The sequence below is a fragment of the Camelus ferus genome, chromosome 7 (genome assembly GCF_009834535.1).
Source record: "Camelus ferus isolate YT-003-E chromosome 7, BCGSAC_Cfer_1.0, whole genome shotgun sequence".
Lineage (NCBI taxonomy): Eukaryota > Metazoa > Chordata > Mammalia > Artiodactyla > Camelidae > Camelus > Camelus ferus.
The window spans coordinates 41,406,708-41,433,073 of record NC_045702.1 but is presented as its reverse complement, the minus strand read 5'-3'; the positions used below and the strand labels follow the sequence as shown (position 1 = coordinate 41,433,073).

Sequence of the window (26,366 nt, the reverse complement as noted above, 5' to 3'; positions counted from 1 at the left end):
CCAGAGTGCTTCTGAAACTCTGCCAAGATGAAATAAAGAGCACCTAGCCTCCTTTTGCATCTCAACTTGAAAATGACATTGTAAACTTCGAATTAAAAGATTTAAGAATGTTCTAAATCATTTTACAGGTATTACTAGAAAGAGGGGTTATGATAATTAAGTGAGAAAAATATAATTAAGGTGAATCATAGACTTAAATATGAAAGCAAAACCAATCAAGCTTCTAGAAGAAACTAAAGACTATCTTCATGACCTTGGGGGTAAGCAAAGATTTCTTAAACAGAGCATAAAGAGAACTAATCACAAAAGAAAAAAAATGGACACAAACATTTTTCTTCGGTATTACAAAATTCTGTCCGTGAAAAGATACCATAAATAGAGTTAAAAGGCAGCCTATGAAGTGGGAGAAGATATTTGTGATACATCCATCTAAGAACTCCACGGTGATAAAAAAAAAAAAAAAAGACCCTTACAAATTAAGTTTAAAAGGCAAAACCAAAATTTTAAGTGATCAAAAGACTTGAGCAGACACTTCATAAAGAAAGAAACCCAAATGGCCAATGTGTATGTAAAGAGGTACTCAACATCATTAGTCATCAGAGAAACGGAAGTTAAAAATCACAGTGATAGACAACTACTCACCCGTCAGAATGGCTAAAATAAAAGACTGACCGTACGAAGTGTGGGAGAGGATGTGGAGCAACTGGACCCCCCATATCCTACTGGTGGAATGTAAGTTGGTTCAAACATCTTCATGGGCGACCCTTAGGAAGATGGAGAGTCCTGAGATGGAAGACAACACCTAGTGGTAGAAATAAAAATAATGTGAGCCATGGTTGGGGAGGTGAGTATCAATCTTTCTTATACTTGAGCCCACTTCACTACTGATTGGTGCCCTGGGGAACTCCAGCTGGCCTTTACACAGTCCTTCCCTCCTTGTTCGTGTTTTTTTCCTTCTTCCCCTTGGGTTTAGATCTCTAGGTTTAGGTCTGGGGCCATTGATCTGATTCTACCATCACCACCACCAGCACCACCATCACCCCCAGTTCCAACAAGTTTTTTATTACTTCCAGGGGATAAACAAAGAAATAGCAGGCTATTAGATTTATTCCCAATTGCTGCAAAATACATGCCCCAGCAGCCCTTTCTCATGCTGGTACAGTTTTATTTGTCAAAAGATTCTCAGGCTTAGTATAGACTGAAATGTAGTCCTTCACTGCAATTATTCTTTATTAAGCATGAATGCTTGTGATTATCACCCTATTCACTAAATTATCCTTGATCTTTCTTCACATGCATTGCCTGATTCATCTGTGTGCTTCTGGTGCCTGATTCCTCCTACCCCTTCTGACACCCAGCCCTCCTGCTGTGGCCTTTACAACTGAACAAAGCTCACAGTTCTATGAATTTCTCATTCAGCCAATGGCATCTTTTGCCAAGAACAACTTGGGAATATTGGAACATGGCCTCCTTTCACAGCCTGTGAACATTTCTATGCTTAAAGTTAGAGATATAGTTTTAGAAAGTAAGTGTTAACACCAGGCTCATCTCAATTTTCCTTAGATTTAGTGCATAGTGAACGGAAGTTCACGTGAGTTACTTTCCCGGGCGGAGCCTAATATTTGGGACACTAAATGCTCCCATATGTTTAATTCAAGTGGTCAAAGAAAGAACAGATTTGCACACAAGACCATTCCTAGGAAATTTATCCCTGGGGCACTCACCAATTTTTTTCAGTGTGATAAACCCTGCTAATCTCCATCAACAGATGGAACGTGCAATACAAAATGGAAGTTTCTTTTCTTTTGTTCGAGCCAGATTTATATGGGTGGTCTCTCTCTCTCTGTGGCAGGCATGACTTATTGCCTACTCCGTATTCACTTCCCACTACCACCATCCCACTTTTTCTCTGAATGCAAAACCCTGATTTTGCTCCAGGAAATACTGAGCAATGGATCTACACCAGGGATGGTAATGTCATTCCCCCTGGCCTATGATTGGTCTAGAGATGGCCATGTGACCCAGTTCTCCCAATGAGATGTAAGCAGACATCTGCTAGGTGGAGCTTCTAGACAAGTGGCTGCCTTCCTGATAAAAGGGTACAGGCTTGCTTGTCATGGCTCTTTGCCCCTTTGTCTTTACTTACCTCTTTCCTCCTTCTTCCCAATTATAACACAAATATGACAGTAGAACTACAGGAGCCACCTGTGATCAAAAGGAAGTGGCCAAGTGAAATGCAGATATCAGCCTTAATGTTGTTGAGCTGTTAAGTCAACATCAACTGCCCACCTCCAACTTCTTATTATCTCAGAAAAATAAACCTCCAACAGTTTAAGACTCTAGTTGGTCTTCTGTTCCTTGCAGCCAAAGGCAATCCTAGCAGATGCACTTTGTTTTATCATGGTGAGGTCAAGCGGAAGTGATATTGAGCAGTTTCTGCACATCAGGGGTTAGTCTGTTTTAAATGTGTTCACTCATTAGCCCCTTATTATAACCCCACAAAGTAGCTCTTAGCATCTCTGTCTACAGATGAGAACATTGAGTTCAAAGAGATTGAGGAAAAAGTAGATCCAAGATGAAACCCAGGCTTGTCTGACACCAGTGTCCAAGGGCTTGTTATCCCACCACACTGGCTGCCGACTGTTGGGTAGAGCAGATGGATGCTTGCCCTGTTTTAGCTAAAATATGAGCCTTTGAATAGTTTGGAGTAGGGCCATCTGTTTGTTTGTTTGTGTTTGTTTTTGTCTTTTTTTGCTAATACGCTAAAACCAGCATTTTTCAAAGTGCTGGTCTAGAAGAGGTTTGCTGTCCTACCACTCTCTTGGTTTTATGTATAAAAGTCAGAAATGTATGCTTTTAAAAATGGCAAAGCCATAGGCTTTCCATCAAGGAAAAATGATGCAATTGTGTGTCACTTCCAATTATCTCAAGGAACTCCTGTGGGAGAAAGGAGGAGTCCAGTTTATTAAATAGGAGTACAGTTAGCCCTCCTTTCTATCCACTCCATGTGGGAGAAGCTGAGATTTAGGGGGGTACAACCCAAAGATCTTCCCCCAAAGCCTGACATAGTCTCAGATGTTCACCATTAAAGCTACAAATTGATGAGACAACAAAAATTCCAATTAGAAGATGCACATATTATTATAGGAAATCCGCCCTCCATCTTAACATTTTGCCAATTACTCAGTTTATTGTCATAAACCCTAAAGGAACAAGAGAGTGGATACAGAATAAGAATGTGAACCACAGTGAACCAAAGCGCATGTGCTCAGAGCTGTGGGAGAAAGAGGTAAGTAATGGAGTCAAAGCACTGTACCATTAATAATGCTTTCATTCATTCATTCAACAATTATTTTTAGGCACTATCCAGGTGCTGAGTATAGAGCTGTGAATATGACAAAGGTCTGTCCTCTCAAAGCTTGCATACTGGAACAGAGAGATATGTGAAGAAAACATAGATTAATTTATCTTATCAATATCTTTATAATCTCTGGGTTAATAAACACAAAAAATTTAATGGGTTACAGATAGAGTGACTGGAGAACGAAGGGGAGACCCTAGTGACTTTAGATAGGAGAGTCAGAAAGGCTCCTTTGAGGAGGTAATATTTGAGCAGAGTCCTCAATAATAAGAATGAGCCTGCCATGCAAAGATGGTGGATATAGAGCAGTGTTCCAGACAGCATGTAGGAACAGCATGTGCAAAGGCCCTGAGATCAAATAAACCTGATGTGTGGCCATGATGGGGCATAATGAACCAGGAGGTAGGAGATGAAGCTGGCAGGCAGACCAGATTGTGTAGGGTTTGTTGAGGCATGGAAGTCTGGAAGGCACTGGACGGCTTTACACATGAGTGAACTGATCTGGTTTACCTTTTTAAAAAGGCCACTTTGCAGCTCTGTGGAGAATGGACTGTAGGGAGGCCAAGACTGGAGACAGGCAGACCGGGTAGAAGATTGTTGCAGCAGTACAGGTGATGGATGATGGTGGCTCAGACCCTGGTGATAGTTGTGGCGGTAGGAAAACCGGTGGGATTTGGGGTATATTTTAAAGGTAGAACAAGGCTTGATTTGGATTTGTTGTGGGGGTTAAAGGAAAGAAGAGTCAAAGATAATCCCCAAGCCCCTTGTGGGATGGTGCAGCTTTTACTGGGATAGAGAAGGCTAAGGTGGATCATTTGGGGGAGGCCCTGCGGAAGAAGGTAGGCTTGGGAAACAGGAGTTCTATTTTGGACGTGTTATTTACGAAACACACAAATCGAGTTGCTGAGTGGGCAGTTAAATAATACAGTAACACTCATAATAATAACTATGGTCATTGATTGGGCATCTGCTATCCACAAGGGTCCTCATAAATGTCACCATACTTCACACTCAAGTCTTACAAAATAGATGTGACTACTGCCACTAATCCCAGAAATCCAGATTAGGAAAAACAGCCTTCCCCAAAAGTCAAGCTACTTGTCAAAGATCCCACAAGGGAAATGTGGCAGCCAAGGCATGAACTCAGGGCTTGCAATTCCAAGACCCATGTTCTTTTCCCTGAGCCCACCCAGCAAAAGGGCCCCTGGGAGAGCCTTGAAAATCCTTTCTGAAGCCATTGTGCACATCCGGGGAGGTGGGGGCTGATTTGTAGGGTGGGGCTTCCCTAGGCCAGGCTACTAAGCTTCTTTAGGGCTCATTCCCTGGGCAACCTCAATCCCCTCTTAAGGACACAGGGAAGAGATTTTTCACGGACCAATGAGATTTTTCACCTTCAGTCTAAGTTTATTAAACCTGAAAAGCTCTCAATTTTAACCCAAAGATTGATTCTTTCCCATCACCTCTCTCAGGGCTTTTTAGAAGTTTGACATTACTTGACCATATAGAAAATATTCTCAGATGCACTTGTCGTGAAGGGGAGAGAGAAATGTTCAATTTCTGGGCTGGAGAGAGAGTAATTGTCAATGAAAGTGCATTAAAGCTCCCGCCTCTGGTTATTTAACCTTAATGATTTCTTTAAAAGCTGCTGGAAACCTGTGTGGTGGAATATGGCAAATCTTGTTATTACTCAAACTGAAAATGAACCATGATTCCATCTTCTGAGGGCAGCCACGCAGTAACATTAGCAAAATAAAGATGGATGTCAGAGTGAGGAGCCTCTGCCAAGGTCCTCAGAGGGGGAGAATAAGACACTCAGGAAGAAAGAGGAAGGGCAGACTGTCTCCCTGTTTCCTCACACAGGACGGTGTGAGCCATTCCGTGGGATCTTACAGGTCCACCGGAGGGCGCCAGGACCACTTTATTCCCAGGTAGTATAGCGGATGTTCCAATCTGAGGGATGGCAGACACCAAATTGGGCAGCACTTGAAGCTTGGTCTCTAAGGAATATTTTCTTGTTCAAAACCATACAGGAACACAATCCAAAATTTCAACCTCTTTCTCTATTTTTCTCCCAAATAATTTCAAAGAGAAAAAATCTGGCTCCTCCAACAGAATGCAGTGAATTGATGTTCTGAGCTTGAACAATGCTTGTTTTGCTTTTTACCCCTCAACTATCTTGTCTTTTGAGCTATATTAAATCTGACATTATCCAAGGGCTTTTGCATCCACTGAGTTTTAAATCTGGTACAACTGGTAGGCAATTTCAATGATGTATCTGACAGTCATGAGAATCTGGCCCACTGGACCACCCCAAAGACATTGCTCTGACGATCTTTTCTCTTCTCCTGCCCTAGTTCCTTAAGAAAAGAGAGAATTGTAACTCTGACCATTTTCTGGGTTACGTGCCGTATTTTGCCCACAGTGAATTCAAAACCCAGGAACAGTCAAGCAGCTTCACACATACTCACTTGCCAAGTAAAACTTCATACTGGAGGGGGAGCAAGTGAGGAATAGAGAAGACTTCTGGACTAATTGATTTCAACTTCCTAAAGCAGCTAAGCATACATGGGTTTTGAATTATTGTTTGCAAATCTATACCCACTCCCCAAAATTCAATCATAATGCATTATGTAGATAGGAACCTAGCAATTTCAATCCTAAGCAAGCACTTGTGTTTTAGAAAAGGAAAGTGGGATCATTGGTTTGGTCAGTTAATTAGCTATTGCTTCCTCACCTACTTAGAATTTTCTTGTTCCACTAATTGAATTAATTACCTCATTAACACAAAGACTGTGTTGTTCACACATATTCTCTCATATCTTTATCATAACTGTACATGAGCTAGCTGTATTGTTACCCTTTATTTTCTAGATGGGGGGAAACAGGGCCCAAGGCAGTAATACAAATTAAGATGGAGACCAAATTTTAGGCATTGACATTAAATTCTACATGTATTTTATCCATTACATGGGATCAGCCAGATATGGTCTTAAACTTTTCTTAGAATTCCTTACTGAGATGCTGTTAAGTCTCTTTTAAAAAGTTTAGGGGAGGGTATAGCTCAAGTGGTAGAGTGTGTGCTTAGTATGCATGAGGTCCTGAGTTTGGTCCCTAGTACCTCTTCTAAAAATAAATAAACCTAGTTACCTCCTCCCAAAATAAAAAATAATCAAGTAATACAATAATAAATAAAAATATTTTTAAAGTTCAAATGAATAGCATGATGGTTGGTTTTATTCTTTAATAGGTAGAGAAATCCTGATTGCATGTCTACAAACTATTAAATACTTAAAGACTAAAGGAGAGGCAGTACCAAGGAACTTATTTTACCCAGAGACCAGCACTGTTTCCTGCACATAGTAGGTGATCTATTAAGATTTAATGAATGAGTGCCTTTCTGGGTAGTTACTACAAAATATAAAATATGGCTAATTTTAAAAACATAGTTGGTATAAAACTATATCCCAGTTTCCAAAATGTCAATATTAGCACATGCATAAAGAACATAATCCAGAAAAATATGTACCAAACGTTTAGTGTCTGCCACAACATGATTGAAAAAGAAAATTAATGAAAAATAACATACGTGTAGCCTATTGGTGCTATAGTTAGGAATGGAGCCAAACAGACCTATTTATAAATTCCAGATCCTTCACTGTCCATGGTAGGATTTTGAGCAGATTGCTTAACCCTATTGCATCTTCTTTTTCTCACTTGACAAATGGGGCTAATAATAATGTGCATGTCATTGTATCGCTGTAATGATTAAATCAGATAGTGTGTGTGCACGCGTGCGTGTGGCCTAACATTCAATTAACTATTCTTACTATTGTTACCATTTTTATCTTATTTTCAGTACCATTCCCCCCCCCCATTCTGTGAGCTGAATATTACCACAGCATGACCCACTCTCATCAGCAGATATAATGGAGAACTGGCTACAATTGCAAAAAATCAATAATCACGTGCAATGTGGACCTCAAACTGTTTTCCCCATCCTTTCTCTTAACCTATTCTCCACCCCACAAAAAAAAAAAAAAAACAAAAAAAAACAAAGGAATCTCTGAGACTATAGTTACACAGAAGGAGAAAGAAGGCAACCTACCTTCAGTCCATCTGGCATGTGCCAGTGGCAGATGGAGGGATGGCACTAATGCCTTTTTCTCTGGGTCTCCATCCCTGTCTACTTATTTCCTGACTCATGTCTTTGGGAAGGAGAAAAAAGCTGTCTGCATTTTACCTACCAAAGGCACTCTGGGCATTTCATGCTAAATCATTGTTCACTAACTTTCAGAGCCAAATCAAGAGAGAGAGGAATAACAAGATTTAATTTCTTTTTTTTACATATAAGAACCAATAAAGTCAGACACATTTCAGCCCTGAGACAACCGGCCCCATGGAGGGTTAGGGAGAGGGTGAGGGATTGAAAATTGCAGGATTAAATATAAACCTGCACACTGAACAGCAAGATTCCCTTCCCTCGCTCAGATCTCAGAATGTCCACAGCCAGTTTTATAATACTCACACACAAGGTTAGAAGATCCTTTTTGGGAAAACTCAATAAACTTAGAAGCATCCTCAAATGCTGACATGGGGGAATTATCTGGTGAAACGACTGCCTCTTTCATGATCTCCTGCAAAGGGGTCCATGGATCAGCAAAGCCTCATCTATGAATGTGGAGTTTCCAATCAGGGATGGACTTCTTAAACGTGATTTGACAACTAAAGATCACCTGGCATTTGAGGAAATCTTCCAACGTGAAAAAGAGAGATCAAAAAAAACAGCAAAAAGGATCTTGAAGACAACAGAAATAATGCCAGAAACAGAAGAAAACTTCCCCAAAAAGTATAGAGATAAGAGAAGATATCAAGAACAATCACAGGACAAGAAAGAACTCTTGGAAATTATAACAAACAAATGCCAAAATTAAAATGAAAATATCAAGAAAGACTCCACAAAATTTTAACAAAAAGCAAGAGAAAACAATATGAAAATTAGAGTATCAGTGTAGAAAGTCTGTATCAGATTTGACTAAGATAACAGAAAAATGAAAACAAAGTGGCTTCCATATGCAAGGATTTATTGTCTCTTAAATGGATGTAGGCATGCTAAGGTTGGTATGGCAGCTCCAGAGAGGCTTCTATCTTTTCCCTCTGTCTTTTAGAGCATGTGGCTTCTCATCCTCAAATTCACATCATAGTCCAAGATAGCTGCTGGGGCTCTGGCCATCATGTCTGTATTCCAGCATCAGGAAGGATGATCCAGGAAGGACAGAGAGCACGCTCCCAGCTAAGTCAGCTCCAAAAGCAGTCAGTTTTCCAAGAAATCCTATACCAACTTCCACTTATATTTCACTGGCCAGAACTTAGTAACTTGTTCTCATTTAGCCACAAATAAGTCTGGAAAATGTGTTCTTTTCTCCTGGTACTTTATTCCAACCAACCAATAAGTATTTTCCTACTAAAGAAGAAGGGGAGGATTTACATATTTAGGTTGGCAACTAGCAGTTTTTATTACAGGGTCCAACTTCTGATTAATGGGAAGTCTATGAAGGGTGAACAGAGAAAAAGGATAGGAGGATATTACTCAGAATTAGTACAAAGAAATCCTATCTACCTGTTGGTGAACTGCCAATTATCAATCATAACGAATGAGAAAGGAACCCACTAAGGCCTATCGTAAAAGGTTTTGGCTTACTGGACATAAAGAGAAGATCTGAGCTCTCAAGTCCACAAAGGATTAGGGCTAAGAATAGCAATGAATTTTCCAGTGGCACCCTTGGGAACTGGAAAACAGTGGGGGCAGTACCAGTGACATTCTGAAGAACACAGTTTTCATCCTAGAGTTCTATACCTGGCAAAACTAACAGACAAGTACACAAAGTCTCAACGACTAAAGACTGTGCTAGGGAAGAAACCAAGAAGGAAGAAAATGTGGATCCCAGGAAACAGAAGATCCAGCACGGGAGGATGGGTGGGAGTTCCCAGGACAGCAGCCACTTAGTAGGCCCAAGGAGCAACCAGCCCAGTTTGGAGCAGGAGGATGGAATGGACAGATTGTTTAAAAATCGAACTGAGAAACTAGAGGAGGGCATAAGAAAATTTAGCAATAAATACAAAGTAAACTAAAGAAATTTAAAAAATAAAGCAATTTCAAAGCTAAATCCCCATCTACCATGATAGAAGTTAGAGGATAAATTCTAAAACAATTAATTGAGCAAGAGTACTTTATGCATAGTGTTTAAAATATAGACATAGATAGAAAAAGAAAATGCTAAAAGATTTGAGAGTGGTTGCCTCTGCAGAAAAAGAAAGTGGGAGTTGGAGTAAAGAAATTCTATTTTTCACATAAGCTTTTAAGCACTATATTTAAACTTCTGCACATTATCACTTTGATGTAATAGAAAAAATCAAATTTTAAAATACGAGGATAAGTAACATGTTGTTGTCCTTTCACTAAAGTATCCAAACTATTTCAGTGGTGTCCTTGACTGAAATTACTGAGAAGTAAAATTATAAATGAAATAAACTAATAGGTTAATCTGGATTAGTTCTATCTTTACTAGGAATTCAATATCTCTATCAATCGATCCTATGGATTCTAGACATCAAAGTTTCTATGTTCAAAGTCTATCTCAGTGTCAGCACCTACAAAAAAATGCCATTTTATCTCAAGAAGGTCGAAACCAGACAACAGACACACACACACATACACACACACACACACAGGGCACAGTGGAACAGTCCCTGTTCCACTGATTCAATTTGAAGGCTTTAGAACAAAAGATCCACTGGAATGGTTTATCAAGTACCAGACTATTAAATTCCTGGGTCCTTAGAAACCCAATTTAACTGTTGATAGAAAAAAAAAAATCAAAAAGCAGCCAAAAGCCATTAACGAGATAGATTGTGGAGAGAAAGAATCTGTCAAACTGAATCAGGGAAGGAGACAACTCACATAACATCTCTCCAAAGATAAGTATTATTAGAAAACTCACTGTGCAAGTTTGTCACTAAGAAATCCAGCTACTGAAGCATTTTCCTGGGCTGATAATGGTAACAGAATGTGTGTGTGTGCTGTGTTCTTTTACATGTGCCAAAGTACCCGGACTTTCCCTGACCTTCTTTCTCTCTCTGAAAGAGGAGTTGATTGAAGACCCCAGGAGGTTTTTTCTCTTTGTGGATAACAACTGGAAGACAGTCACTGGGCCTTTAGAGTGTGCATGACAGAGGTGAGCAAAACAAGAGCCACATCAAGCCTTTCTCCTTGATTTTGCTGACGAAGCCGGTGTTCTGCGCTGACACCCCCATACCCCTAAGCAGGGGAAAAAAACAAAGGAAGGTTCCATTTGGTAGACCTGAACTCCATGCCTTCCTTCTCTTTGTTTGCCTGTGATTTGACCCCTAGTGAAATGTCTTTTTATTTTACAGATGCAGACTTTCCACACACAAGCGGCTGCTAGCCCTCAACCTTACTCCAAATAAAAGCTGGATTTGAAACCCGGTTGCCCTTAAGAGTAATGTCACTCCCAGGTTGATTCATCAAGTGAGGAGTGAACCACAACCAAGCTTCAGACGCCTGGGTCCCTCCATCTTATCACTGGACTATGTAAAGACAAGGAAATTCACTCATGATCTAATGTTAAGTGAAAAAAAGCAGAACATGTGTGTATACATATATTTTATATATATGGATAGGGTGTGTGTGTGTATTTCAGAGAAACACATTAAAATATCATCTGTGCTTGTCTGTGTTGTAGAATAATTATGGGTTATTTAAAAATTTTCTGCTTTGTAGTTTTCTGTGTTTTCCAAATTCTCTCTACAGGGAGCCAAGACAATATATTACTTTACCATTAAAAACAAAATAAAAGAAACCTCAAATAGAACTTTTTTTTCTATTTAAAGCAAAAGAAGGCAGATCTCCTGCCTGCCTGGGAGAGAGGGGGAAGGGAGAGGAAAGGGGGCTTATTAAATGGATTCACCCCTATGTGGTCTTTGCCCAAACCTGAGAGATCCCAATGGGCTCTTTTCTCACAGACAGTGTTGGGTGGTGGCCAAGAGCAGAGGCCAGAGGGTGGAACCCATTGTTGTTGTGAGAATGAGTGAATTGACACAAGTAAAGCACTTAGAATGATGCCCATTTAATCAATGTTAGTTTTTTTTTTTTTTCTCAGATACTTTGGCTTTCCCCTGACCCCTTCAGTTCCTCTTCTCTTCAAGACAATGAACAATTATTTATTGCCCTAAAGGAACTTCTAGCATATTTTCCACCTGTTCGCATCTTCTATGTTATGTGAATCTTGGATGTTTGGAGATATACTGGGAGTTACACCCTGAAATTCCTATATGCGTTTTTTTCTGGGCTGGATCACATGGGCCATTGGGATCATAACTGGACTTCCCCGCTGGGGTTTCATTCTGTAGCAGACTTTTCCAGCATCATTCCTTCCCCCATCTTCACTAAGTGCTTCCTGACTATTCGCTTGAATAGCCAAGAAGAAGGATAAATACTTTAAGCTGATTAAGATGTACTTTGATTCATGATCATCTCTTTTCAAGTGTTTTCAGGAGGCAGTCTTTTATTCTTACTAAGCTATAGAGACCTGGAAGGCAATGGCATTAGACAAGCATGCTACTCTTCTTTCCTACACGACTCAGTATCTTTTCTTCAACCTTACGTTGTCTCTGATCAAGAAATACCAGCACTGGAAAAAACAGAAATACCAGTCCTTTTAATGACAGGGAAACACAGCTAATCTGATAGATGTAAAAAGAGTAAGACTAAGATTTCTCTTTTTAAGAACTGGCTAACCGAGGCCTGGCTGTGTCACCTGGTTGACCGTCCTTTCAGGCAGAGATGTTGTCAGTCCCCTTTGTTGCCGTTAGTAATTGAACACCATGTCACATGCCATCCCCCTGTTATCATCTTAATGTCGAAATCCAGAACTTTCAAGCACAGTCAATTCTTGATCATCCTTGCAAACAGGGTGTCTCTGTTTATGCAGTACGAACACAGCCGGCCCCAAATGGCAGACATTTTTAAAGCATGTTTATTTAACCTTGGCCTACTTTTTTGTTTTAACATTTGAAATGTGTGTGGCTGTTGTTCAGAAATTTGCACCACTTGAAACAAAATAACAAAGCTATAAAGTTGAGATCTGACCCAGGAATTGCTCAGAAACTGTCTTTCTTATTCTATCATTATGTTCTAAATGGCTCCACCATTTCACACCATGCAGGTTTGGCCAGGTCCTTTCTCACCAAAAAAGAAATGAAACATCCATTTTAGCTGACTTGTCAACTCTAAGCTATTGTCGTTTGGGTGCAGAATTTTCCCTGGACAGATGAGAAGAAGAGAGCTAGATGTTTTTTGTTAATTAATCAATTAAACATTTATTGAGGACTGACTTGTTATATGACACCCAATGTGCTAGGTGCTGGTGGTATGGAGGCAATGACACCATTTCTGCCCTTAAGGATATAAGCAAATAAATCAATAGCCATGACAATATACTCTAAATGCTGCAGTACACATAGAGGAAGAGAATGTTAAATATTTGGAAGGGACCCCTGGTCAACCTCGTAGGTTCAGAAAGCTTTCCTAGTGTAAGTGAGCATTGACATTGAAGGATGAAGAGGAGTTCTCCAGGTAACAAGGAGGGAAAAGGTATTCCAAGACTAGAAAATGGTTTGGGGGAAGCAGAGCAGGCGAGCATAGGGTTAACCCAAGGGGTTCCAAGTACTCTGGGATAGCTGGTGCACAGTGTGATATGGAGAGGGAAGGTGAGGGATGGGACATGATGTGGAAGGGGCAAATCTTGGAGGACTCTCTACGCAATACTAGGTTAAGCTTTACCTCGAGATCAAACAAAAGTAATTGAAGGATTTTAAGCAGGTGAGTTAGAGAACTAAAATTTCACTTTAGGAAGATCACTATGGATGCAGAGGAGAGTTCAGTTGGGAGGAGCTGGGAGAACACTGGAGCCAGAGACACCAGCATGGAGATGATGGCAGTGGACGAGTCCTGAACTAAAGCAGTGACAGTAGAGAATGACCAGGAAAAGAAAGTGTCTGGGAGGCAGAATGGACAGGGTTTTGTGATGACGGAAGTCAGAGAGAGGGGAGTAGGATGACCCAGGTTTTTGGCTTGAGAGAATCGGTGAGTGTTAGTGCCATTAATAGAAGCAAGTAATCCAGGAGGATAAAATCCATTTTAAAGTGTGACACACCCAGAAAGTCCATCACCCCTTCTTCCTACACCACATTGACTGTCCCCTTTACCCACAGTGTAAAGGAAGGTGACCCTTTTGTGGATGAGGGAAATACTCTGAAATAGCATAAGGGTGTTTGTAAAGCTGAGAACTGTTATTAGTAACGTTTCTCATTGCAAATAATAATTTTTTTTTAGTTGGTGTTTCCAGTGAATGCTGATTAATTTAAAATATAATACAGTAAAACAGGTAAAGTTCTTTACACTTCTTGGCCCTTAATACTAAAACAAAATGCTTTCAATTTTATGAACTTCACGGAATTCACTTCTTGGCATTCTGATAATGACTCAGGCTTGGTAAACATTACTGCCCCCTTTTTGTAGGTGAAAAGACTTAAGATTTTGAGGATCTAACAAGCTACTGAAATAGTAAACATCACACAGCTTGTTGATAATAGCTTGAATCCACGTCTTTTGTCTCCAAGATCAAGGGTTCCTTAGAAGGATCAAAGGTTTTGAAAACTTTCTGAAATATTGTTCAGCAAATCCCTTCTCAAAGTTTCTCAAAGAACAAGTCTAAGAAGGTGTTTCAGAGAATTCCTTGCTCCTTGTCAAACTCCCTCACTTTCCTAATTCTTGAAACCCTTTTCTCTACTGGATCTTTTCTCTTAACCTACAACATGATGGGGTCTCTACTCTCCCTTGATTCTTCGTTCTCTTCTAGATTTAATTCTCTCTCTCTCCATCTCTTCCTGGTCAAAGGTTCTGAAAAAATAGTGCACACTGAAAATATGGTCTACACTCCCTCAGCTCCTTCCCATATTTCAACCCACTAAGATCAGGCTTCTGTTTGTCCTTCTGCACTGAATTTGCAATTGCTAGGGTAACTGATGACCTCCCATTATCACATTTCTTGGCCCTTAAAAGTGATCTTCGTGCAGCAACTCTGTTGGCCACGTCCTCTCTCTCCTTGGCTTCTGCACCTCCTCCCTCCAGGCTCTTTCCTCTCTCCCTCTCCCTCCTCTCCCACCACTTTCATGGGTCTTTCTCTGCCTGTTCAGTAAAGTCCTGTGTTTGCCAAAGGCCTTGATCTTCCTCTCGTCTTATTCTGCAGGTGAAGAAGGTAGGATTCAACCTTTTGGTGTTTGCAGTACATTTTGGAACAGTAGAATTTTTGGAGGCAGCATGATGGGATTAAACTGCATCCACAGGCAGTGAACTATCCCCTGGTCATCCTTTGGCACAGTGCTGATGTTTAAATAGAACTGACTGCTCTCTTTTATGTATGGTGCTCATGAAATCATTCTCAGCCATCTCAGAAACCTGCAGGAACGAGCTCCAGCCTGATGTTAAGCGATAGAATGCCACACCTCTTAACTCTTACTCTCAGCAAGATGGAGCCTCCTCCCTGTGCAGAAACTTGTACAGAAGACTCATGGCTGAATTCTACCTGACAGGCAGCACCACCCTCAGCCCACTATGGGCTTGTGATGCATGGGGTGGTGGAGTAGCCTTTATAGAGGGTGGGAACCACTACCTGAGACACTCACACCCCTCTAAGGTTGTATCTTTTAATATTATTTTTATGGTAAAATATACATAGCATAAAACTTACTCTTTTAACCATGTTAAAGTGTACCATTCAGTGGCTTTAAGTACATTCATGTTATTCAGTCATTACAACCACTTGGTTCCAGAACATTTTTATCCCCCCAGTTGGAAACTCTGGTCACATTAAGCAATCGCTGCCCTTTTCCCCTCTCTCCCCAGCTCCTGGCAACCACTAATCTGCTTTCTGTCTCTATGGATTTGCCTGTTTTGGTATGTCATATAAATGGAATTAAGCACCGTGTGGTCTTTTCGTCTGGCTTCTTTCACTCAGCATAACATTTTCCAAGTTCACCCATGTTGTAGTATGTATTGGTATTCCATTCCTTTTTACTGTCAAATAATATTCCATTATATGGATATATCACCTTTGGTTTACCCATTCATCTGTTGATGGACATTGGGTTGTTCACACCTTTGGGCTATTTTGAATAGTGCTGCTATGAACATTCAGGTACAAGTTTTTATTTGAACTCCTGTGTTCAATTTTGGGGGTATATGCCTAGGATTGTAATTTCTTAATCATACAGTAATTCTATGTTGAACTTTTTGAGGGAACACCAAACTCTTTTCCATAGCAGCTGCAGCATTTTACATTCCTACCAAGTATATGAGGATTCCAACTTTCCTGCATCTTCACATTTGTTTTCCTTCTTTAAAAATGATGGCCATCCTAGTGGGTATAAAGTAGTTACTTGTTGTGGTTCCAAGGTTTTATCTTTAAATGCTAATGGCTCTTAAAACTATACTCCTAATTATTTATGAAAAAGAAATAAAAACATGTATCTATAAAAAGACTTAACAAATAGTAATAAATAAATAGTCAAAGTAGCTTTATTTCTAACATCCCCAGTCTGGAAATGGCCCAAATGTCCACCAACAGGTGAATGGATAAACAAATACTGGCATATCCATGCAATGAAATACTAGCGAGCAAAAAACAGGAAAAAATTACACATAACACATAGATGAAACTTAAACACATGATGCTTAGCAAAAAGGCCAGACAAAAAAGAGTACATCCTATACAATATACAAAGCTCTAGAAAAGATAAAACTGATCAATAAGAATAGTTCTGCCTTCGCCTGGGACTAGGGGTAGAGACTGGCTATAAAGGGGCACAAGAGAACTTTCTTGTGTGTTTGAAATAGTCTATGCATTGATAAGGTAATAGTTACATCAGAGTACATATTTGTTGGCATTTAAAGTGAGTACATTTTATCAAATATAAATTACTTTTTAATAAAGTTGACATTAAAAGTTAAAAAATACATGGACTTTCAAATACTCAGCTCAAGACTCCAACCCTCATTTGTTCACTTCTCTCATAACTTGAGAAATATGTATTGAGTGCCTTTTATGTGCTAGTCTCTGTGCTGTGAAACAAGGATACAATGGAGACAGAGATGGTTCCTAAGGTCATGGATACCATGGTCTAGCCCAGGGAAAAGATGTTAACCAAATCACCAAACAAATAATGGCATCATTACAACTGTAACTAATTCTGCAGTAGAAAGTTACATGGGATGATGAGCTCTTATAGTGGATGTTGAATTAGTCGAGTTTCAGGTGAGCAATGACTGAGTTTAGTTGAGATCTGAAAGATGAGGAGCTTATTTGGGGGATGTTTTCTACAAAGATGAAAAAGTATGTGCAAAGGGCCTGTGACAAGAAAGAATATTACCTGCTCAAGGATCTGAAAGCAGGCCAACATGACTGGAGTAAAGAGATGGAGGGAGAAGGCTGAGCAAGTTGTGCTGGAAACTGAGTGCCTTGAGACAATGGTCAGGATCTTGGTTATTATCATCAGAGCAAAGCAAAGCCACTAAACTACAGATAGTGGGAGTTAAACAGATCAGCTTAGGGTTCAAGACCATCTCTCTGACCACACTCTGAAGAATGGTTTGGAAAACAGAAGAAGGACATTGCAGAGTGACCAGCTAAGAGGCAACTGTGGAAGGACTCTGAGAAGGGTTCTGGAGAAGGTGAGGGGCTCTGGTATCAGGTGGCATTGGTGCAAAAGGGTAAAACCAGATGGAACCAAAAGGCAAAATCCACCGAGAGGAGACGCCATGAGGGAAAGAGAGCTGAGAAGTGGCTAGGTAGTCCAATGGGATGGATGGGGAGATGGGCAACACCGAGAATGGGTCATGTTTGGTAGGAAGACCATGATGAAGTTTCTGGTCCACCATGCTCTTTCAGACTTTCTCTTCATTGAAATGGCCTCCCTTCCCCAGTTTCTGATGGGAAACTCCAGTTCACCCATGGAAGGCAAGCTCAGGTGTTATAGTCTCCTTTCTTTCCCCCATCAGGCAGTTTTCATCATTTCTTCTCCTGTATCATCTCTCTATCCAAGACAAACTCCTCTCTGACATTGAGCTGTAATACTTATTTACAAGCCTGTGTCCTCTTCTAAGCTATTAGTTCCCTGGAGGCAGGGCTGCGAATTCATTTTAGCACCCCCAGAACCAGTTTATTATCACCATCTAAAAGCTGCTCTATAAATACTGGTGGAATTGATGTGGATACGTGTGTAAAACATTTAAGGTTTCCATAGTGCCTTTCTCCTGAAGAGCTCAATAATTCATGACAGATACAAATATAAGTTTACAAGTAGAAGGTATGAAAGGTGAGCATTTGCAGGCATTTGGTAAGCAGTGAGAGAAGGGATATTTGCTCTTTACCAGGCCACTGTATCAGTCAGGAATACATTTGGCCACCAGGAAGAGAACACCTAGTCTCAGTGGCTTAAACAAGCAGGGGCTATTTTTCTCACATAACAAAGAATTCAGAAGTGGGCTGTTGCTGGCTTCAGTTCGAATGCCCATCAGTACCACACTGACTCTATTTCCCACTCTGTCATCCTGATTATATTGACTTTTTGGCCTCATGTTCATTGTCTCTTGGTTGCAATCTGCTTGCAGCATCACTGGTCATCTCATTTGCATTCAAGGCATAAAGAACACGGGAAACGGAAGGTAAGAACCAGCAAAAGATATCTCTAAAGACCCTCAGCCAACTCCTTCTTTCAACTCATTGGCCAGAACTGGGTCAATGACTTCCTTAGCTGCAAGAAAGACTGTGAAATCAGGAATGACACTGTCATGGTAGTCTTGGACCAATCATAACCCTCAGTTCTGTTAATAGGAAAGAAAGGGAGAATGGCTTGGCTATTGGGAAGGTGACTCACAGTGTCTGCAACTGAACAAACAACAGGCATATCTCATGTCACTGTACTTCGAAGATAGTTTTTTACAAATTGAAGGTTTGTGGCAACTCTGCATTGTAAGATGATGGTTAGCATTTTTTGCAGTAGTTTTTTTTTTTAAATTAAGGTTCATACATTGTTTTTTAGACATAATGCCATTGCACACTTAATAGAGTACAGTACAGTGAAATATGCCATTCACACATGCTGGGAAACCAAAAAATTCATGTGACTCATTTTATGCAGTGGTCTGGTGGGGAGGGTATAGCTCAAGTTGTAGAGTGCATGCTTAGCACGCAGGATGTCCTTGGTTCAATCCCCGGTACCTGATCTAAAAGTAAATACATAAATAAACTTAATTACCCCCCCCCTGCAAAAAAAACCTAATACAAATATTAGGAGTTTTATGCAGTGGTCTGGAACTGAACCCACAATATCGCCAAGGTATGTCTGTATTATCTGCCTGGAATAGCTAGTGTTGTTCTATACTTATGTACATCTTGGTGGAGCTAGGTGGGAATGAATCCTTCTCTAATGTCCACAGAAACAAGACACCAAAGACACAGTTATTTCACACAGATATGAGACATTGGGCACCTGCAGCCCCAAATATTCCCACTTTCCAAATATTTCTGTCACTCAACATTTCCCCATCCTTTCCAATCAGTAAGCATTTTTTTCACAAATTATTTTATCCAAGCTAGCATATCTCTACCCCTTAGGATAATAGCCTTTCCATTCAACTACCTCCTGCTTGGGACACTCAGCATAAGACCTGGTTGGAACTCTCTGGGCCCATGGAAATGTCTTCTCTGCTATTTTATCTTTTCTTCTATTTATATTAGAATATTAATAAGTATATATTTAATGAGAACAAGTATTATGGATCCCAAGAAGGAAAGTGTCTGGTAATGTTTTGGATTTTTTTTTTTTTTGGTAGTGATCACCTATGCAAAATGGTTTATGAATTTTAGGTTGAGCACAGTTTTTCACAGTTTTTCATTCCCATGACCATTCATTACGGTTCTAGAGGAGGAAAGGCAGGAGTTGCACAGGACAAACAGGTGGGAAGCAAATATCTCATTGGCTTCCACTGTCTACACCTTCCTCACCTAAATCAAATGGAAGCCCATATTCTTGACAACATAGGAATGAAAGGCATCAGGAGTGAATTATTTATCCTTGCTATAAACATAAGCCCACACATTGTCAGGCTGTAAACACTAGTAATTAAGAAGCCAGCTAAGGACTGCTTGGGGAAAATACTTTTGACAGCAGCTGCCACAGAATCTGAACCTGGAGACAAGATGCCATCCATGTGTGAGATCCTCCCCCTGCTGGCATTAACTGCTCCCTCACCTGTGTTCCCAGGCACCTTATCCAAGCGTTGGCACAGCGCTGAGCACAGGTCTCTCCTCCACTCCAGACTAGTAGCTCCTTTAGCGCTGGAGATCCTGCCTCCTTCAGCAGCGCATTCTAAGGGCCCTGTAGAGTGCCTGGCTCATAGATGCTCAGACACATTGCAGTGAACGGTCCAGGAGTATCCTCTTAGCAACTCCACTAGCTGGAATGCCCAGGATGTGGGAGATCCAAAATCCTCACCAACCAATCATGCACCTAGAGGAATATATACAGCCTCAGACACAAACTTTCTGCGTCTTCCAAGGGGTCTGAACGTGAAGTGTGACAAGGATTTACTGGCCATACCAAGTTCTTTTGGCTCCTCAGACATTTCAATTTTCATTGTCCGATCCCTCTCCCCTTCGGCTTCACCTGGGACAATCTACCACCCCAGGTCACTCCAACCGGTTAATTCATGCTCGCCCTTCAGTTCCTTTGGCCATCAGCTCCTCGAGAAGCCCCCCTCTGTGACCACTCTCTCTTGGTTCTGCATTGTAGTTGCCCATTAGTCCCTTTCTAGACCGCAAACTCCATGAGGGAAAGAGGCGACCTGGTTCTCCTTTGTCCTCACCGCTTATGACGCCGCCAGGAGTATAGGAGGGGTTCAAAATATTTTGGTATAGATTGAGATGAAGGAGTGGAGTGTCCCACCGTGGCGGTGCTGGGCCGTGCGTCGCCCGCGCCACAACTCCGCCTATCTGGGGAATTCCAGTCTTAGGCCCCCACTCTCTCCTCAGCTCAGACTTCGGACTCCGTCCAGGAGAGGCGCGCCTCCAGACTGGGACCCGCCTCCCGGGTTCCAGGGTGACCCCGCCCGCCCGGGCCGCGTCCGTGCGCGCGGGGTGGCGGCGGCGGCTCCCGGGCAGGAGCCGGCGGAGCAGGTGGGGGCGACGGCCCCGCCTCCGCGTCCCGGCAGCCCCAGAGCTGGCGACCGGGGAGTGAGCGGCGCGCACCCAGCGCAGCGCGGCCGCAGCGGCGCCGCCAGGAACACAGGCGCTGCGAGACGCAGCCCGGAGGCTGGAGGCGGCGGCGGCAACGAGGACGTCGGCCGGAGCTCGAGTCCTGTCCTGTCCCCGGCACGGCCAGCGGCAGGTAGCGGCTCTGAGCGCGTGCCCGGCTCGGTGCCTGAGGGAGTGGGTATGGGCTGTGGCGGCGGGTGCTCGGGCCCGTCCCGGGGCGGAGTGAACCCAGGTGGGGGCAGGGGTCCTGCGCGCGCGCGCGCGTGCGTGTCCGGGGACCCTTGCCCCCGGCGCGGCGATGTCCTAGAGCCCGCCGCCCGCTGCCCGCCGCCCGCTGAGCCTCCAGGGCCCGGCGGTAACGGGACGGTGGAGGGAACGAGGTCACCGCGGGGTTGTCTGGTGACTTCCCCCGAGCCCACTCTCCCGGGAGCGGCGCCTGGCCCCAAGGCCGCCCCGACCTGGTCTTCGCCAAGCTCTCCTTCCTTCTCTTTCCCGCTTCACCCCCAGAACAAAAGGCTGGGGTCTTGCTGAGGAGGGGGTCTGTCGTGGGAGCAGGCGCGAAGTGAAGAGCATCTAGGAAATTGCAGAACTGAAGGTGGCTTGGGAGATACAGAAGCCCCCGATGAGGAAGCCAAGCCCAGAGATGTGAAATGACTTGCCCAAGGTCACACAGCTAGTGTGACTGAACTGGGGCCAGAGTGCAGGTCTCGGAACCCCCTTCTGAGTGCTCATCTCCAAGTCCCTGAAGTCAGTAGTTTGCGATCCAGCAATTTAGATCTGGCCACAAACGGACTTTAAAGTTCTTTAGAGGTACCGGGGAGAAGGTGGCAGGGCCCATACCCCTCTCCCCCAGTACACATCAGAGGCGGCTAGGGGTCGGGAGAGCACTGCTGGAGGACACCCCGGATCTCGGAATAGGGACTGGCAGACAGGGAGCCCAGCCGTGTCCCCGTGGGCAGGCAGGCACTGGCTTGCAGGAACAGTGCCTTCTGAGCGTAGCTTGCCAGCCGCGTGGGTGTGCCTGCGGCAGGAGCGGGGGGCGGCGTGGGGACCGAGTGTGCACTGCTCCCTGAAAAGAAGTTCTGCCGGGGGGATGGGAGGTGCTGGGGCTGGGGGCGTTCTGGCGCACTGGGCTGGGACAGGCTGGCAGCATCCCTGGCGGGATGTTTTGTGAGAGCTCTATTGGGAAGGAAAGTTACTCCGAGGCAGGAAGTTGGGCTATCACTTTGCTTCTCTGAGCCTCAGATCACTGGCTGCAAAATGAGGGCTTTGTTCTGTATAACCTGTGTGATTTAGAAAGTTCCTGTCCCTCTCCTCCTTTCCAGAGTCTTTTATCCCTTCAGAGGGAGAATTTGAAGTACATTTTCTGTGGTCGAAACAGTAGTTACCTCTGGGATTCCAGCCTTCCCTGATTTTTTTTTTTTTTTAAAGCAAAGCTAATCATGGGGGTGAAAGTTAGAGGAGGGGTTGCCTTTGGGCCTTGTAATGACCTGGACAGGGAGGGAGGCTTCTGAGGTGCTAGAAGTGCTCCCCTACCTCGACCTAAGGAATGGTAACACAGGTGTACACATATAGATATTTATGAGGTAATTCCCTTGATATTTGTGCACTTGACTTATGTAAGTTTTATCTCAGTAAAAATGTAAATAAAATTTTAATGCTATAGATCCACTTACTGTGGTAGCACCCAGATTAGTGCAGTTTTCCAGCCAATGCATTTTTAAAGATGCATTTAAAAACCATACAAAGCAAATCAGAAAAAGAAAGAACAGGGAGCAAAGAAAGTTCAGCAATACGGGAAATGAAATACATGCTGCTGAGGGCCTTACCAAATGCCTTACGTGTATCAACTCAGATGACTCACAATTCTTTAAGGGTGATACTGTTTTTGTGCCTTTTTTATAGATGAGAAAATGAAAGGTCACAGAGGTTAAATGTGTTAGGGGAGTGGGGTTAAAAACCTGGGTACACAGACTTCAAATTCTATACATGCAACCATAAACACAATTTTCAGCCACCTGAATCAGGGCAGAGCCATCAAGGTGACAGAGACTTGAAGGCTAGCTCCTGCCGTGCCCCCTCTTGGTGGCTTTCCAGGAGTCTGTGTTGTTAATGTAATTGTTGAGTATGAGATTGTGTCACAGACTGAAGTTAGCCAGCAGCAGAAGGGATGGAGGAAGTGTGTGTGTGTCTAAGAACATACAGTTTTAGGAACAGGAGAAAGCCAGCTGGCTCAGCCTGGCAACACTGTTTTTAGGAGATTTATTGTTCAGAAATCATATAGTACGGGTTGTGATTTTGCAGTCACTCAAACACACACACCAAGAATAAATAATATTACTTAGAAAAGATCTGAGAAACCAAAATGTAATCCACTCTAGAGGAGAACATGTAGAATTTTCACCAGTGAGGAATGGTCAATTTTCCAACATTATAGAATTTATGAATATGTTTATTAACGCTTAGGTTAAAACTACAGAAATAACTCAACAGAAGGATGGAAATTTGTTTTCCAGCAAACATGTTATAAATACCCTTGCATTTGGCACAGAAATACTTGAAACTTTAGGATACAGGTTTCGAAAGATAAATCTTGAGAAATATGTTCTGAAGTGTGTTCTTCTAGTGATTTTTATACTTCTGCCTAAAATTCAGAACCTACAGGAGTAGAAACATGTTTGTTTTACCAGCCAATATCGTATTGCAGAGTTGAATGTCTTATTCTTGGAATTAGAAAGTTTTGGTTTGGAGAACCTGGATTAAGTGGGGCAGCTAAAGAGGTGTCTGGATGAATCTGCCATCAAGCGTGATTATGCATCATGAAGTTATCTTTAGGTGAGTTTTGCCATGTCACACTTAGTGTTCCTGCCATCTGGCTGCTGGAATATTTAGAAAGGAATCGTAACGTTTGACTGACTTTGCTGAGAGCATGACAAAACAGACTTCGAGACGGAAGTATTAAATATGAGTTAAGGTTGGTGAGAAAGTGATTAATTACTTCTTATTTAGCTACTGCACAAAACTGAAGAGACGGACGGTTCCCAGCTGATGCCAAGCAGGTGCAGCACATATGTTTTCTCACTGGCTTCAGCCCATAAGTGCGCTTGAAACTTCCTTTGTAATTCTAGTCAGGTCTTTCCTTAGACCTGCCCAAGCAGGAACCTGACCTGTTATGCAGCAGAGGAATCGTGTAGTCAACTGCCCGGTTGAAGTGCCAAATAGATAAAGTGAAGGAGAGCCAATGTGGCAAAGATGCCAGGTGGGCATGATGTGGGCCAGACACTGTGAAAGATTTTCAAGTGCATCTTGAAGAAATATTCAAGATCCTGTGTGGGCAGTGTATTCCAGCATGACACTGAATTTGAGATGGTGGCATCCAGAAAGGAAGTGCCAGGCCTGTCTCTGGACTGTGAGCCTGTTGGCTCCTAGGGGTGGCTAGGAGGAGGCAGTGGGGAGCCTCAGTTCTTGAGCTCCTAGTACTTGTGTCCATGTGAATGCAAGGAGCCCAGGCTTCCACCCACTGTTCCTTAAAAGCTAAGGCTACCTCGTACTCAGTGCTTAGTTGTGTCCGGCTCAGCTAAGAGCTTTCTGCATATAAAATCAACACAACAGCCCTATAAGGGAGTTGATTCTTCTTACTCCCATTATCAGATGGACACAGAGGCCAAGGGCAAAACTGTTCTCAGAGTGATCGTGCCACACCCCTCTCTGGTCTGCCGTCAGCCCACTCATAACCTCGAGGATCCGCCTTTTACTTGTCTGACTCTCCCTTATTGCACGTGAACTCCTGGAGGTCAGGTGCTATGTGTGCTTCATCTCTTTTCCCAGCTCCTGCACCGTGTGTGGCACATGATGAGTACTGAATGAATGAGTGACTGAGTGAATGAATACCTTCATATTCCAAGATCGAAAGCCAATTTGGATTAACTATCCTTTTGATTTCTACTGTCTCATTCCCCCCTGTTAATATGGATCATCAGGCTTGATTGTGCATATGAGATGTACAATGGATATCTCCTTTAAAGCTGAAGGATGCTAATCTTAGCCTGTAAGATCAAAAGACCTCTGCTTCTTTAGAAATTTAACATTATTATTTCTTCTTTTGTAAAATTTTTGTAATTCAGAATGCTTGGGTTGTTTGCATCTTGCATCATCATTTATTTGTTGTACAACCTTGGACAAATTACTTCACCCTTCTGTGCTTTAGTTTTCTCATCTGTAAAATGGGTATAATAATACTACTTATCTCATATTTAGGGTAAATAACTTTAAAAAAGTTCAGTGCCTAAGACAGTGCCTGGTTCATAGCAATGTTCAATAAACTAGCTGTTATTATTTTTATTATTATTATTATCTGATGCTTTTAAAAATTATTTGCCTTAAATGTTCCTGGTTTCATAAAGCATTTGAGGAGTTTACAAAAATAGGGAGTAAACATAAAATTAATGGATAATAAAAGTGGGGTAAAGAGAGCAAACAGATTAGAAAGCAAGATAAAAGCGGAGGTAACTTAGGGGACAAGACTACATCGTAAGGTGCAGGTAATTTCTAGAGATGAGTTTACTATAAGGTTTGGTGTAGTTTCCAGAGATGAGATTAAAAATTTGTCAGAGCTTCCCAGTGGCCAAAACAAAGAGGAAGACACAAATAATTACCTGATTCACAGTGACCAGGAGATAAAAAGGGATCCATTACACAGCTTTTTCTGGTCCTGAAACCTGGGATAGCTTTCTCCTGGCGAATCTTCAGAGCAGTCACTGTTGCAATAGAGATCTAAGTCTTCAGCTTAGTCAGTCCCTGCCATGAATACAATGGAAGTTTGGTGGTAGAAGGTAATAATAAGTGTTTCCTAGAATGTTATTGACTGCAGTTCCAGAGACATACTCCCAGAGCTCAGCCCAATAAAAGCTCTCTGTGAAAGGCCAGAACACTGTGGTTTGGGGTTATGCTATGTCCTTAGCTATGTTTACTGAGTGCCAGTAGTGAGAGTAGAAAGATTCTTTGTTCCAAAGATTATAATTCTTGTGAGTCAGGTGAACAATCCCATCTTTAAGAACATTCGTTCTGACTGAAGCTACTTAAGTGAGCTAGTCAGTTTATTTAATCCAGAAAAGTCCAAAAAGTGTCATCATGCACATATATTCATTAGTGGATGTGTTCATGAATTTTCTTGATACTGGTAGTCCCATAATCTCCCTTTAGGTGCAAATTTTATCATTCACTGTTTGGAAAAAGAAATATCCAGTGCTCTGTACTATCTTTTAAGCCTCCTAATACTTTCAGTACTTTTTGGTAGTAAGAATAAATGATGTTTGATTTTTAAACTTTTTTTCACTAAGTGAAATAATGGTCATGTCTTTTTAGTCTCACTGTATATATATTAGTCCAAATATGATTTGTATCTGCTAGGATTGCATTCAGCTGCCAAAACAAATGAAACAAAAACAGCACACACATCAGAATCTGGCTTAAACAGATACAAGTTTGTCTTGTGGAACTAGACTCCCAAAAAGGGTAGTCCAGGGCTGATGCAGAAACTCAAACAGAGCTATCAGAGAATCAGTCTCTTTCTATCTTCCTGCTTTGATGTCCTCCCTCATCCAGTAGGACATCAC

The 26,366-nt window shown here is 42.1% G+C and overlaps 2 protein-coding genes across 3 annotated transcripts in view; one reads left to right on the top strand and one right to left on the bottom strand.

The window, feature by feature from the left end:
* Positions 1-648: 648 nt before the first annotated feature.
* Positions 649-26,366, bottom strand: part of LOC116664746 — a 31,088-nt gene continuing 5,370 nt past the window's right edge. The window contains exons 2-4 of the mRNA XM_032482951.1: positions 21,640-21,772; positions 19,751-20,917; positions 649-802 (exon numbers count right to left, since the gene is read on the bottom strand). Of these exons, the coding sequence (XP_032338842.1) occupies positions 20,206-20,917; positions 21,640-21,772 (845 nt within the window). The 3' untranslated portion in view covers positions 649-802; positions 19,751-20,205. The remainder of the gene's footprint in view (positions 803-19,750; positions 20,918-21,639; positions 21,773-26,366) is intronic.
* WIPF3 (WAS/WASL interacting protein family member 3) overlaps positions 20,749-26,366 on the top strand; it is a 70,808-nt gene continuing 65,190 nt past the window's right edge. For both annotated transcript variants that reach the window (XR_004321436.1, XM_032483786.1), the window contains exon 1: positions 20,749-20,884. The gene's annotated coding sequence lies outside the window, so the exon portion shown is untranslated. The remainder of the gene's footprint in view (positions 20,885-26,366) is intronic.